At 40.0% G+C, this 15,699-nt stretch overlaps 1 protein-coding gene across 5 annotated transcripts in view; it reads right to left on the bottom strand.

The window, feature by feature from the left end:
* The window catches only part of dock10 (dedicator of cytokinesis 10), a 97,703-nt gene that overhangs the window by 59,745 nt on the left and 22,259 nt on the right, over positions 1-15,699 (bottom strand). For 3 of the 5 annotated variants that reach the window (XM_012868049.3, XM_021319288.2, XM_021319286.2), the window contains exon 1: positions 7,671-8,068. The exons of 1 other annotated variant lie outside the window; for it this stretch is intronic. In XM_012868049.3, the coding sequence (XP_012723503.3) occupies positions 7,671-7,829 (159 nt within the window). In that variant the 5' untranslated portion in view covers positions 7,830-8,068. Of the gene's footprint in view, positions 1-7,670; positions 8,070-15,699 lie in introns of those variants that run through there. One more of the 5 variants, XM_021319287.2, reaches the window with a different exon arrangement.

Here is a 15,699-nt window from a genome sequence, read left to right as displayed (position 1 = left end):
AAACTCAGAGGCAGTTTCCAAGTCTGGAGGATGAACAATATCACACATACAGTTAGTAGCAGCAAAGGCTCAGCCAATAGATGTTTAGGAGAAAGACAGGGTGAAATACTAAAAGACTGGGCCACGCCATCATCCAAAGAGAGCGGACATGAAGTTAAAAGTTGAAATAATAGCAGATAATGCAAGATTGAAGAGTAGAAGGAGAATGTAGCGAGCTGAGGGAAAGTGGTTGTCCTCCAGCAGCCTAAGTCAATCGCAGCATAACTACAGAGATAACTCTGGATAAGCTATGCCACACTTAGTATAAGAGTACAACTATAAGCTTTATTAAAATGAAGGTTTAAAGCCTAGCCTTAAAAGTAGACAGGGTGTCTGCCTCACAGACTAAAACTGGGAGTTGGTTCCACAGAACATGAGCCTGATTACTAAACGATCTGCTTCCTGTTCCAGTTTTGGAAACTCTAAGAACCACCAGTAACCCTGCAGTTTATCTATTGCGTTTTATCTAGTTAATTGAGTTATTGATACAGTATCAATTAGAATTTATTGACTGGGTCTATATATTTAAAACAAGTGACTGCAATTGAAATGGGCTGTGCTTTCTCTCCCAATGCATACAATAGTTTACTCCAACTTCCTCCAAAACCCAAAAAAGGGAGTATGGTAGGTTAGCTGGCTTAATGGTGAAGACCAAATCCAAAAGCAACATTTCCTCAGACTTTGCAGCTCTACTCCAAAGTTTTGTGCTGCTCTGTCAGGAAGTAAGATTTTCCTAATAATGTTTTATCTGTTATATAGAGAAAAGTAGTATTATCTGGCCCTAAAAAAGGACAGTTTACAGCAGCATGGTCCAAAACAAAATACAATGAGATGCTGTATTCTGTACTGGCTTTTACAAGACCTATTTTTTTCTTGAACAGTAGTGCAATTGTAGAACTTAAATAAATCAAATATGGGGAGGAGCTAATATCACAAATAATTCATAGGCAAAGTGATGGAAACACCATAAGTCCGTAAAACAGAAACTTTTTTTCGTTTGTTGTTGTTGTTGAGTCTTTTTTTTGTTTGCTTACAAAACTTTTCACACTTGACGAAAAACAATGTTAGGAAATTATTGTTCTCAACACTGTCATCTATACAATAAATGGACCGTAAGTGTTTACTTTTTACAGTTGATCTGCACGTTTAGCAACTTTTAATTAGTGATTAATGACTTCCTGTATCCCTGGGGTTTAAATGCAATGTCACACAGCAGGTCATTTCTGTCGACCAAGCTTAAAAATGCAAAAAGAGAATAGAACATGTAATTTAAATAACAGATGTGTGTTGATCTTCATACCGACAACTTGTCATAGTCAGCTCCATAACTGGAACTGTGACATATAAAGCTGGACGACAACCCAGGTTCTCTTGTCAAAATGTACAATGAGGGTTGGGAGGTTAAAAAATTCCCGAAGCTGACAGCCGGGGAGCTGCAGCAAACCTTTCAATGCAACGTTATGTGACAGCTAAAGAAAAGCTGTATTTGAGGTTTTTCTTAACACACCTTTACCACTGAGACCAGTAAATGTGCATGGTCAGGGTCTGATCCACCTTTACTGACAGAGGTCACCACTGATGAAACGATGAACTGTATATACGCCAGAGTTTATTTAAAGACGGGAACAATAACACAATAAGAAACATTTATCAGAACAATGGATGTTTAAGTGGAACCACTGTGGAATGTGTTTCCTCAGACCATAGGAATAAGACGAGTCTTTTTTAATCTACTGTCTCATCAATCCAACCATAGACATCTATTTAGTGTCGGCATCAGCTCCTCCCTTCACTCCATCCTTCTGCTGTTCCCTAACCAGCTGGCTCTGACCATCTCTGCCCCTCCTCAGCAGCTCCCTCGTCTCATCAAACATCCTCAACAGCCTTCAATTACTTTTTCTCTTTGATACCTCTCTCCATCTCCACCCTGCTCCCTTGTTCTCACCCTGTTAAACACCCCCTTTTATCCTCTCTCCCCAGCCCAGTTCCCTCTCTGTGTTCCTCCCTCCCTCTCAGCAGGGGCGAGGAAGGAGTGGGTGGGGTTGTTGCCAAACTACAGCTGCATGGAGGGCACAAATAGAGCCCTGGCCTGTTGGCTCCCAGCATGACTATTGACCGGGCTAACTGGGAGCAAAGCAATCTGTCCTAAATTAGAAGAGAAAAGAGATTAAATAGAAGTTAGGAAAATACAAGGATAGACATCTTAGAAAAGCTTTTGACAGCTTGTCATTCTCAAGCAGAGATTTAAGAGCTTCACATCCTGTTAGAGGATAACACGTGGAAGAGGCAGAAAGAGGGAGTGTGAAATAACAGAAATATCGTAAAAGATTGATGTGGACTAAAGAGAGAGAGAAGAGAGGGGACACAGATGAGCTGATCCCCAGGCAGAAAATATCTGCTTCGTATCATTAAAGCAACACAGCATGACAACTCTGAAACTGATGGAGAATCCTAAATACAAAGTTCCCCTCTGAGAGAAAAACTCGTGAGGTGAGCCAGCGTTGCATCTCTTCCGTCGTGTGCAAAGATGACTTTGAATCACACATTTTGCCATATATTACCAGTTTTTCAAACTGGTATCACCAACAGGCAATGCCTATTATACATTGTATGGAAATAATGTTCCAAACACTTAACACAGTGGTGGAACAATAATGGAGGATTGCCTAAACATCAGTGAAACAAAAATGTCATCTGAAGTCATCAAAATGTATCAAAGGTTTACCTGGCAACCGTTTAGATTAGCGACATGTACATTTTCCATGGGACCTCCTTGTCTTTGGAAATCATGAATGCTGCATTTTGCTGGCTAGCAAAATACAATAATTATTGCAAAAGTCTCAATCTGTGACGTCTATTTTTGCACCAATTACCAGCAAACAACTTGGAGGATGTTTCCAGAGAAAGATCAGCTGAGCTTGCTGAGAAACTCTAATTTAATTATGGAAACATCATTTGGATGTTTGCCCGAGCCTCTTTTTTTTTTATTGGGTGCAACTCTGGTTCAGAGGGAAGAGTAGCTGTCTTGCAATCGGAGAGTTGTGCGTTCAGTTCCAGATTCGTTCGACCCCATGTCAGTGTACCAATGGGCAAGGCACTTAACCCTCAGTTGCTTGTCTGTGTATCAATGTGTGAACATGGTTGAGTGTGATTGGGTGGCTGTCGTTGTCTTACACACAACTTTTCTGTACATATCAAATGTCTTTTTATTTTTATTTTTTTGTTGCTGCTACATTCCTGATAAATGTTAAAATATTTCTATTAGTTTCTGTTTCTTTTATGAACCATCTATACCATCATAGGGTCCGTTGATTGTTGCATTGCATCCTGCTGCTACTTAAACATACTTGCACTACTCACATGGTCTTATACATAACTTTTCTGTACATATAAACTACCAGTAAAAGTTTGAACTCAACTTATCAGTCAATGGTTCGTCTTTATTTTTATTACTATTTCTGGGAAGGCCTTTCAAGACAGTTGGAAAATCATTTTAGGTGACTAACCTCATGAAGCTCATAGAGAGAAGGCCAAGAATGACCAAAGCAGTAGTCAAAACAAAGGGAGGGTATTTAGGAAAAACAATATTATACAAGATGTTTTGACTTAATTACATAATTCTATATACTTTTGGGTCATAAAAATAAAGAAAAGCCACTGAATAACAAAGGTGAGTCCAAACTTTTGAGTAGTGTGATGTCCTTTTTGGTTTGCCGCGACATTCCTGACAAATTCGATTTAAATAATGTTTTTCTTCTTTCTTCTGCTTTTACGCTGTGCCTAGCAATGCAATTTCACCCAAATGCACATTGTGAATGTGAAGTTGAATGACAATAAAGTCTAAGTCTTGTGTAAAGTGCTTTTAGTGGTGAATATCTCTAGAAAAATGCTGTATAAATGCAGTCCATTTTCCATTCCCCTGAGGTCTGCTGCTTATCTGTTATGTGAACATTAAGATTCCAACACTTTGCCCGTCCACACCCCACATGCATTAGTATGATACAGCATCATATAAGAATATGTTAGTGTGATTTGAGTTAATGAGTACCATTGTTGGTTTAACAGCCACATTTACAAGTTACATGATCTTGCAATTTTTTGAGAAAAAATATCGCACAAAGATAGTGACAAACCGCTGATGTGATCAAGCTGTATTCCTGTTCACTACTCATCAGTTTTACAGTGGGAGTCTGTTTTTGACACCAGTCACTGGTGATCTGAAACCCTTAAGAAGGACATAGCTGGGGTTTTTTGTTCACATTTCACAACAATCACTCTTAAAGAGCATTCACAGTTTGAATGTGTAATCAAACTTTAGCACGGGGCAAAGAAGCAAACTCTGGTCTATCTGAAAACATGATTCTTGACCGGCTTCAAGTGAACAAAATGCAGGAAGCAGACATCAACGCATGTAGTTGTGTGTAAACAAAACCAAAGGGAATGCGCACGTAGCAAGTCTGCCAAGAGACACATGTTGCCGTCAAATGTGGAGGGGCGACGAGTTAAAAACTGGTACTAATTAGAATAAGGTTTTCTGTCTGTTGATCTCTGTGATGGACTGGTGACCTGTCCATGGGGTTCCCTGCCTCTTGCCCAATGACCACTGGAGATGGGAACCAGCCCCCGCAACCCCTGCATCGATAAGCAGGTTGAGAAGACGGATCAATGGAAATAAAACATGGACAAAAGGAATTTTTATTTTGTTTGTTTTGGGTTTTTTGTGCACTGATGGTACGGGGGTAGAGAGCACGGCCCATATATAGAGGCCTTAGTCCTCGACGTGGCTGACCAGGGTTTGATTCTGGTCTGAGGTCCTTTACCGCATACCTTCCCCCCTCTCTCAAACCCCCTTTCCTACATACTATGTAAAAAAAACATACACTAAAACTGTCAAGGGAAAGATGCACGGTGCCACATACAGGGATATTCTTGAGCAGAACCTGTTTCAGTCTGCCTGTGGCCTAAGACTGGGACAGAGGTTCACCTTACAGCAGGACAATGACCCGAAGCACACTCGAGTGGTTTGAGGGGAAACATTTAAATGGGTTAGAATGGCCTCGGCAAAGTCCAATGCCTGTATTCACAAAGCACTTAGTGACGTCATTTTGGGAAAAATAGTAGAATAGTTAGGCCAAGATTTTTCTTCGCTAGGATACAAGTTATTTACAGAGCAACCAAGGCCTTAAGAGAGCTTCTAAAGTGCAGAAAATGTTAGGAGTAGAGAGGAGGTCTTTAAGCGAGCCTAAGAGAGTCTCAAGCAGCGAAGATGGTCGAGACAGAGAGAGCTGATTGGCTGATCCACCACCTAAATAGTGGATGAAATGAGCACACATACTTCTTTAATAATCATACAATTATTAATCTTTAGATAAGATCAACATTATCATCCCTAAAGGGGATAATTAATTAGCCTCAGCGGCCCAACGGGTTAAAGTTGTGACTCTGGTAATGCAATTTTGAGGATAAATAAATAATAGGAAAAATACTTAATGATCATAAATGAAAATTGGAGAAATGAAGAATATAGTAAAGAAGAATTATGTTTTTACAGAAATGCTCTCCATAGTAAACATCATAGAAAAATGGAAAAAGTTGCAGAAAAATGTATAGGCCTACACGCTAGACAAGATCAAAGCGGTGAGAAAGTATTTGCTGCATTGTGCACGATGATGGCAGTAGCCTAAATGCTCATATGAAGTTTACTTTTGTGATGCCATCTCCTCTGTGGCTTTTGATTGCAGCACGGAGTGCTTCTCACTTTCCAGGCTAGCGCATGAAAGCACCAAGACGCGCAGAGAAAATGCGCATTGATCTGCGCTTCAAAGTTCGCCTATTTGCGCCGTGATCCAGGGACCAATTAACCTTTCGACACTAGTCTATTTTCCTCCCACTGTGTAGACACAGGTGCTGCTCCTCTCGGTTTTCTCCGCCTTTCTTCTCCATTTTACATCAGTCGTTTTGGCAAATCCAACTGCTTTATGCTAGCAGGCAATCACAGTAAAATGCTGCCAGGTGAGCGCGCATTAAAATCAAATAGATGAAGCAATAAAATGACCAGGATGGCGTTCAAACATTTTAATGCTGTGTGAAAATTATTTTATTTAAGTTTCATTATCATAAGACACTTTTCTTAATCCAGTCTGATAGGTTAAGTTCTCTCCTTTGATTGCTCAGAGCTCATTTGGGTTTGTTTGTTTCTTGTATTAACCACAGCTCTTAAAAGATAAGAGTCACACCTTGCAATAGCAGGAACCACACCTTCTCTCTAAGATAAAACATTTCTGTGATTTCCTTCCTAAGAGTTGCTCTCAGCAGCATCTGAATCACTCTGAAGCTAAGATTTTTTTAGGCTAGGGTAGGAGCTCTCTGAGAGAACTCTGAGAATCCTTGCGAATAATACGGGCATTGATCTCAATCCAATTAAGACTCTGTGGGTAGACTTGAAGGTCGCTGTTCACAAGTGAAAACTATCCAACATGAAGGAGCTGGAGCAGTTCTGCCTTGAGGTATAGAAAAAAAAATATTTTCAAGGCACTATACACGCCTTAAACAAAACATGATAAACTCCCTCTTCAATGGATCTATCAAGCTAAGACGGACATGTTTTTTTTTTTTTTTACCTCTTGACCTCACAGAAGTCACTGAGGTCCCAGTTACTTTATCACACGGCTTTAGAATACCCTACACCCACAAAAAATATTAAAAGTCTTTTTGATGTTGAATCTCCAACACAGTAAAAATACTAACATTGATGCATTTGTCTTTTACACAGGAAAAGGTTTTTGCACAGAAAAACACATACTTTGTGCTCAGTTGTTCCATGAGTTACATGGATCAGCTGAGTCCAACATGCTAATATGATTTTGCAGCGGCTTTCGCCCTCTTGCTTATTACAGAAGCCAGTGGTCACCAAAGAAGTCAAGATTTAAGGAGGGAAGGGAAAAAGAGCAAGGGGAAACAAAAGGGGCGACTGTGAGGATCCCCTCCCTGCCAAGACTCCAACATTTTTTCCACTTGGCATACAAAAAGTAGAGGATTTCTTGGACTTGAAAAAAAAAAAATCTGGCTAAGAATAGTTGTTACAGATACCAAACAGATGGCTGACAGGCAACTCTGAACTGAAGAGAAAGGATGGAAAAGAGAAACATGTGTACTTTTTACATAATCCATTCATCAGTTCCATAAACCATTCATTCATTCATTCACTTCACATTCACCTCATAGTTCTGACTTAAAAAAAAATGCTTTTTTTGATTCTTTCCCACAGAAACTAGATTCCTCATGTCTGACCCCGCCACCCCTCTCTACTCTCTTTCCATTTCCGTCTCACTGAATTTCCTCAGCTGTGAAACGAAATGGCCTCCCCGAACCATTGATCACACGTCAACCTCAGCAATACGGAACGATATTTAAACAAGGAAAGCTACAAAAATCCAAAAGGCATGATTTAACGCCTCGAATCTGCAAACTCTAACTTGTTTGACAGCTGTTTAGAAGTGCACACCAATGCACATCAAAATGCAGTTGCTGTTTTGAACATAACTGTTCCCTTTCCAACATAATGCAAGCTCCCACCCACCGCTCGCGCACACCTGCGTTTTCCACTGAATGGGAAGCTGGAGATTGGTTACCATTATAATGATGGTCAGAGGTGAGTTGGTGGAGGTGTAACCTTCCAGGGTGGGAGTTGCAGCTTCCGCTGATGTCTGGTCCTGCTGTGAACATATCTGACCACAGTCAGCTCCGCCCACCGAGCGAAGCAGCAGGACCACACTGGCCGAGCACCCCATTCTCCACCAGTCTCGCCTCCAAGTCCGCACCGGTCCCCTCCAGATGAGCTCAGCCTCGTCTGTCAGAGCAGATCTTGGTTCAGGCCTCTGGTCCAGCCAGAGGTGTTGTGTTCGGATCAAAAAGCGCGACACCTAAAGCTCCATCCGGCCCCGCGGCGTCACTTCCAGCAGTCCCGCTTTGAAAGCTTGGTGAGGCTTTTTCCCTGAGCTGCTCTGCTCCAGCCTGCAGCTCCTAATGTTGCTGCTGAGCCGACACACAGGCAGCCCTGCATATCTCTCTCCCTTCCCTTCTTGTTTTCTTTCTCTCTCTCTCTCTCTCTCTCTCTCTGTCTCTCTCTCTCTCTCCCGCTCTCATTTTCGTCCTCCAATACACACACACACACACACACACACACACACACACACACACACACTTCAGCCCAAGCCAGTTCAGCCCAAGCCAGGCACATCCAACAAATTACACTCAGCAAAAGCAAGTCAGCTGACCAGAACCAGCTGCCGCACACATCTGCACACGCAGACTTACGCACACACGCAGCCCAACATCATTTTTCTGATTTCCACACTGCTGAAGCTCTGTCTCTCCCCATTTGTTTCCCCCGACTACAAAAGCACTTTCAAGTCAAAGTTCTGTCTGCTGTGTTTGGGCCATTGCGGTTTTTCGCTCTCAGGAGTCGCAGAAGCCTTCCAGCAACCATTCCGGCTGCTTGGATAAATAATGTGTACCCTGATTGTGATTTGTGTTTATACCCATGCGTGCTTTTTTTTTTTTTTTTTGCTCACAGTCCTGTTGCAGAGGGGAGGTTAGCAAAGTGAGGGGTTCTGAAGAGAATGGAGAGCTATTGAGCAGAAAGTGGATGGAGAGAGGGGAGTGGGCGCCTTACAGATGTGGTTGTTTGAAATCGTTGCTTGAGCATAAAGATAAGCATTAGGAGGCCGAAGTCCTCCATGCATTAAAACTCCATTGCGTCACCTATGATGTCCTTGAGTGACTTTCAGGACTCTGATTTTTCTTTCCCCATGTCTCCAAAACATCTGGTCTTGCTTTATTTTTTCATGTTCCATTTTCAAAGACTGTGGCTAAACCGAGAGAAAAGAGGAGCAGCCTCTGAGGGAAACATTTCTCATTTTGGAATAGCTGTCATCATAAAATCCCCTTTTACTCAGTGCCAGTTGTCCTTGTTGAACTACAAACATTACAAAATAGAGACCTTTTTAATAAGACGGCGTATGCAAGCCAGGTTTTGACCTTAAATTTAGTTGAGCTTTTTCACATTTTATAACATTACAACAACCGTCAATGGATTTTGCTGGGATCTAATAGATCGACGCCAGGAAGCATAATTGTGAAGAGATTTAAAATGTATATAAAAAAGAGAAAAGTCTGGTTTGCATTTGTATTCAGCCCCTTTAGTCTGATACCCTTACATGAAATTCAGTGAGAGCATTAGCCATCTAATCAGTAATAAGAGGTAAGCTGTTTGTAATTTAAATCCAGCTGTCCCGTGAAGACTTTGTAGGTTTAATAGAGAAAGTTAGTGAACAAATAAAATCATATAAAACAAGGCTATTTTACAGAGCCCAGTAAATCCAGAATAAAAAAAAGAACATCCACAGCTCAGATGGGATAAGCTTTTAACAAGACAACTATTTAGTTGGGAAATCAACTACCCTATGCTATTTGAAAGAAGAAGGAGTTAAATTTCCATCTCTAGATGTGGTAGAGGGAGCCAACTAGAAGGCCACACTTTTCAGATTTTTGCTTTTATTCTTTTAATGTTGAAACCCATTCATCATTCTCCTTCCACTTCAGTCATGCGCTACTTTGTCTTTGTTTGCCACATAAAATCATAACAGACTACCTAAAAATGTGTAACACGAATGTAGGAAAACATTTCAATTCTTTAAATAAAATGAGAAGACGAGTTAAGGTTTTGAACGTTTTAGTTTTCCATCATACTTTTGTATCACAACGTCATACAAAAAGTGAGAGTGAAGCAAATGAATGCTGAGTTTTGAAGTTCAATGGGTATGAGTACTGTTGCTTGCACTGCATGTCTCTAGACTAGCTGGACATGAGGTGCAGAAAAGCACTTCAACTAGCTGACTGAAAGAGGCCCAGTCAACTGTCAGTCCACCAAAAATGGCAAAGAAATAGTTTCTGTCTCAGCTACTGTATTGCATCATTGCAACAACACCCAAAAATTATTGCATCACTCAAAATGAAACAAAACTGCTAAAAGTTCAGTAAAAGGGAAAACACCAGAGTTTACTGAATACAGCAAAAAAGAAATTCCCTCAACAGCCTTCTGCTGAACTTTATAGAACTGTGAATTTTGAGATTGCATCTAAATACACATGTGTGGGCCTTTTGGGACAAATAGCAAGAATTGGGAGATGGTCAATATAGCAAGACTTCAAAAATGTTTCGCAAAGGATTAAAGCAATGCCTCCCAAACACTTAATCTCATTTGGATGTTTTTTTTTTAATGGTCTAGATCAACATTTCTTATTTTCCTGAAGTTTTTTTGAGAATTTTTCTTTGGACTTTAGGTTGCCTTAACTTGACACCTAAATAGGTACAAAATTGTTCCCGCCTATTTTTAGAGGGATGTTAACTTGTTTGATGACTTAATTCAGAATCATACAGGCGTAAAAAGAAACCATTTAAAATTTACTTGCAGCTCAGAATTTTATCCAACATCTTCAGTGGAAAATTCAAAAGATAACATTTTAACGGGCATTAGGTATTAAATTACCATCAACAAGATGTACTGTTATCCCTGTATAACAATCTTTCCATCAATCCAGCCAACCATTGACTTCTGCTTTTCAGAGAGTGGGGTTTTGAGGGGAACAATCAATTCTGATATTTTGCATTAAGTTGAGATACAAAAAGCCCCTCCTAATCTGGGGGGGGGGAAAAGCAAGAATGAAACTGGAGCAAGTTAAAGTAGCAAAGATGCTGAAAAGAAAGGGGAAATAAATGAGTGGAGTAGAGAATGTGTGCAGGATGCAGCCTGTGCGCTAACTTAACCAACAGTAAAGTTTACTTCACTACTGTTTTTTTTTTTTCCAACTAAGTCCGCAGTGCTTTACTGCAAGGGCCAAGTTCAGCGTAACTAGAGTCAGCGGGGCCAGTAACGACTTCAGACCGAGCAGCCTGCCTGCAGCAGGTCAGCAAACACTCCCTACATGGCCCTATGATCCCATCCCAGACTTGGCAAATAGTAGGGGTGTCGGGGACAACCAGTTTTTTCCAGACTGTGTACAAGTAGGCTACTTCCATTTAGGTACTTGCCAATTCCAAGTACCAATACTGAGTGCTTAATAAATTGGTACTTATAGATCACAAATAACTTAATATCATTGACCACTGAAAACAGCTAACCATCAAGGGCGATGAATTTGGTTAGAGCTTCAGTTTTCTTCTCTCCTTTTTCTTTTGGAGGGTCAGCGAACAACCTTTTGGTGTATAGCACCACTACCTGGTATAGAGTGGTATCTAGCCTTTCAGTTGGAGCATAGCCCAGCCCAGGAGGAAAGTTATCGGTTCATAGTATCGGGTTGCTTTTACAAGTACGAGTATGGGTACTTGACGCTGGTATCTGGCCCGATATCGATACCAGTATCAGTATCGGAACACCACTAGCAAATGTTTGTGTTTTGGATGTGTTCAGGACACAGAACATTAAATGTTACACCTTATGTGAATAAATAATTACTGTGCTTTATCAATTAAGGATAATATTTTAATAAATACAGGCTACATTCTGTTTTCTTGTTGTGTTTCTACATTAATTATTTTTTACAAGTCCAAGAAAATAGAAATAAGTTGAGTATTTCCCTTACGGTTTTTGTGTGTGTTGACGCTTTTCTTATTTTTATTTGAATGTATTTGCGCTTTAATACTGTACATTTTATAATGTTCATTATTGTTGCTGTGATTGTTATTTGGGGCTGAGTATAGGGCTGGACGATAATACAATATATCGATTGATAGATGTATGATAGAAAAAAAGGGTCAATAAAAAGTTCAATAGAATAAAAGTTCCTTCCTTATGCATTCTAGCCTATCATGTAGGGTAATATTACAGTCATTACATCCTCCCAACCAATAACAAACACAGACGCAGGCACGCTCCGTGACCTAGACCCGCCCTCTTCAAAGAGTTCAGAGAACACGCATTCTTTTTTAGTTTTTAAATACTTTCAGTTTTGGTAAAAGTTGGTTGAATAAAGGTTTGAGTTTGAATTCAGCTTTTGTGTGTTCTATATCTAAAACTTGGTCGCTAAGAAACAGCCTAAAATGGACAGGGCTGCACTTAAAATATATGTTTTGAATTTGTTGATAATTATCGATATAGATCAATATGATTTCTATTTTATCAATATGGTTTTTTTTCTATATCATCCAGCCCTAGATGAGGAGGCCACTTTCAGTCGTGGAATTGATCCAGAGGGACAGAATAATGCCAGTCATAGGAGGAAGGAGGATGAGACAGATGAGGAGGGACAGGAGAAAGAGGAGAAAGTGATGGAGGAGGAGCAAGGACCAATTGGCAGTGGAGAAATCAAACCTTCCTTATATCCACTGATCAACTTTTTAGATGTCTTTGCCAGTTTTTTTTTTTTTGTTTTTTTTTGATGACATATCATCGGTGATAAAGTCTTTAAGGTAAAACGACCAAAGAATTCATTTGCACGAAAATCTATTGAAAAATCTATTGATCACGAAAACCTTGAAGGATCAAGAAGAAAATTTGGCTACATGCAGCAAACCTGTATAAGTAATTGGAGATGGGTCGCAAAATGATTTGCTGACTGGAATTTGACTAGTTTCAACTTGATCAACCCTGATTGAGGACCGGTCGGTAGGGGAAAAACAAAAAATAATAATGTGACAACTGTCTTCCGAGTGCATTTTTTAGTGTGAAAAATGTAGATAGCTTTTCAGTGTCAATGAAGTGTTTAAAACTGAAGTCAGAACAAAAACAAAAGGTGTACAAAAGTATTTCAAAAGAATTTCCATTAAAATATTAGTAAAGGGCTTTTTTTTTTTACAGGGACTGCTGTTGCACATCGGCAGTGTGATATCACATCTGCTCCCAACATAAATAACAAATTATTATTCCGGGCAGGAGAATTTTAACAATATGTTGCATGTAATAAAAATTGGATCTGGTTAAAATCAGTCTTGGTAGTTTAAAATGTTACCAAAACCGGAGATCAAAAGTGGGCAAATTCTGATCTTTGTTTTTCTGTTAGGGTGTTTTTTACATTTTGCGACACACTGGATGTAGTTACTCTAAGACATTCATCAAACAGATAAATGTAAGAGCATTTATCTATTTGTGAAGGCCTGCCAAACTATAGAAAAAAAAACTTTGTCTCGTAAAGAAAACTATTTTACACATTTGATTAACTTAGTTGCCTACAGAACACAGTAGACATTTGCACTGTCTTGGTCTTCTTGAAAAAAAGTGAGGTAACCATGGATATGTCCTTAGGTCATTATTAAGCTCCTTAAGGTCCATGACAGTGCTGTCCAAAATCCCACCCACCACCCACTTACATCTTCATTATTATAATACTTTACACTGCTATATATAAACAGCAAACAAACAAATGTACAAACAGAAAGAGGCAGCCATTGAGAGTTGCAACCCCTCCTCCCACACAGTGTTGTTAACACGGCCCACTTCGTAGGAGATGACAGAGAACATATCCCGTGCAGCCTACAAAGTGGACAAAAAGACAAACATTAACTGTTCCCACCACTAGCCTCTCCTCCTTCTAGATCCACTGCCTGTCACTGAAAGCCACTCAGAGCAACATGCCTTATAGCAGCAGCGTTTACACGCTGAAGACACAGAAATGGGCTTTGTTTCTATGCCACAATGGTCCCGTCATGCAGACGTGCCCACGCTAACATGCCCTCCGGTTTCCAGCAATGTCGCCATGTTGCACAGCTGTCTTGGTCTCAGACACCGATTCACCCCGTCTGCCTTCGCACTGCTTCCAAACACATGGTATATTATAAGATGGGGTTGGCGTAAGTGTGTGCTTGGCCAGGACTGAAAGCGTCATGAAAATGCGCGAAGATTAAGCAAGTGGAGACGTTTTCAAGCAGATTTACTGTATGTAATTTTATCGCCAGAGCAAGAGATTTTCAGGCTTTCTGAAAGGGTTTGAAGGTTTTTTTAAGTTTAATTTTATTTTGGCACTTTCTTCAAGAAACAAAAGGAAAAATAAAGAACTATGAAACACTTTGGCAAAGCCTGGAGAACGATCAATAATGGGCACTTTAAAAGATTACCAAAAAGTCCGTCTCTTGTGAAAGGGTGCTTAAAGTGCTTTTGCACAGTGCTTTAAATCATCATGAGAACGACTGGAGCGCCCAAAAATGATTTTACAGCAGACCTATATGATTGGCTGAAAAAGAAATGATGTCAGGGTGTGATTGAACACTGTTTAAAATCAATTTAGTTAGGAATGTTGATTAGGGTCTGTTTTGTGTCAGATATTTAACTATGGAAGCTCAGCTTATTTAGCTTTGGCTTTAAACTTGTAAAAAAAAAAAAAACTCCCCTCTTGGTACTTGTAGTTAAAAGAAGGGCTGATGATGACAAGCCTTTGACAGGAACAGAAATGCCCCCACCCTACAGCTCTGTGGGACATAGAAGGGAGGAGAGTCATGCCAGGAGGGAGGGGTCGTGTGTCTGTGCCAAGCTTCACACGTACACAGGTATTGTTTGTTGAGTAAGGGCATGACTTAAGGTTGGCACTGATGAGTCTATTTTAAGGGAAACTGGGTTTTATAAATCTAATAGATCTATAAATCTTTCCGAAGCATACTAATATCAGTAATGTTAGGCACAGACTTGTCTGTTTTCAAATACTAATGCTGATTATGAGCACGTGTCAATGAGGTCAACAGGCCATAAGCAGCAGATTGCCACCCACCACAAGTACAAGAAGAAGATATGCGATGTAAACCTAGAAGATATACAATTTTTGAACATGGACACCGAAGTAGGTGAAAGGACCTTACCGATAATTGTGAAAGAGAAACAATGAGAATAGTGTTCAGAAAGACAAAACAAAAGCTTGAATTTACAAAAAGTCCTTATTTTTACACAATTTATTATCCTTAGAAGTAACTGAAGTGTGCAGCAGGGTTCCATATTTGTTTGTTTTTTCAATTCAAATTTCGGGTATGATATAGACTTAATTGTCAAGATTTCTCTGTGACCTTTTTGACCCATTTTGAAAATGTAAATAATGCTTCACCTGGTTTCCTGCAGATGCAGGAGTCATATTCTGAATGTGAAACCAAGAAAAAAAAAAAAAAAAAAAAAGATGTCTAGACATGCTCCATGGAACCTAGAGACTGGCTTTTCAGCTGGTAAACGCAACATACAGTACCTGAACGGCAACAGGTTGTACTGACACCAACACTGTTTGCCGTGAAATATGTCACTGAGAGTCGAATGTGCTACTTTCACTTCAAGTGAAATGTTACAGTCAGAACAAGCACTTAAGCTACAAAAACAACTATTTAAAGCTAAACTGTCTCTGCTAGCATCTGCTGAAGTGATAATGCATTGTCCTCTTGAACTCTGGACTTCTTTCTGTGATGACGGATGAGTGGATCTTTTGCACACGAAAAAGGAAAACCGTTTACATTTGGATGGGGGGGGGGGGGGCAGATGTACCACTATTTTTCTAATCTATTTTCCATACTTATACATATTTAGAAAACATGTAAATTCCATACTTTGCAGGCTCTCAAGCCAGCGTAGTAGAACCCCACAGGTAAGTGTAATGCTTGCATGTTAATTCCCATGAACTCTATGTTAAAGAGTTG

This window comes from Fundulus heteroclitus, chromosome 18 (assembly GCF_011125445.2).
Source record: "Fundulus heteroclitus isolate FHET01 chromosome 18, MU-UCD_Fhet_4.1, whole genome shotgun sequence".
NCBI lineage: Eukaryota > Metazoa > Chordata > Actinopteri > Cyprinodontiformes > Fundulidae > Fundulus > Fundulus heteroclitus.
The sequence above is the reverse complement of the archived record's forward strand: the minus strand, read 5'-3'. Positions and strand labels throughout refer to the sequence as shown.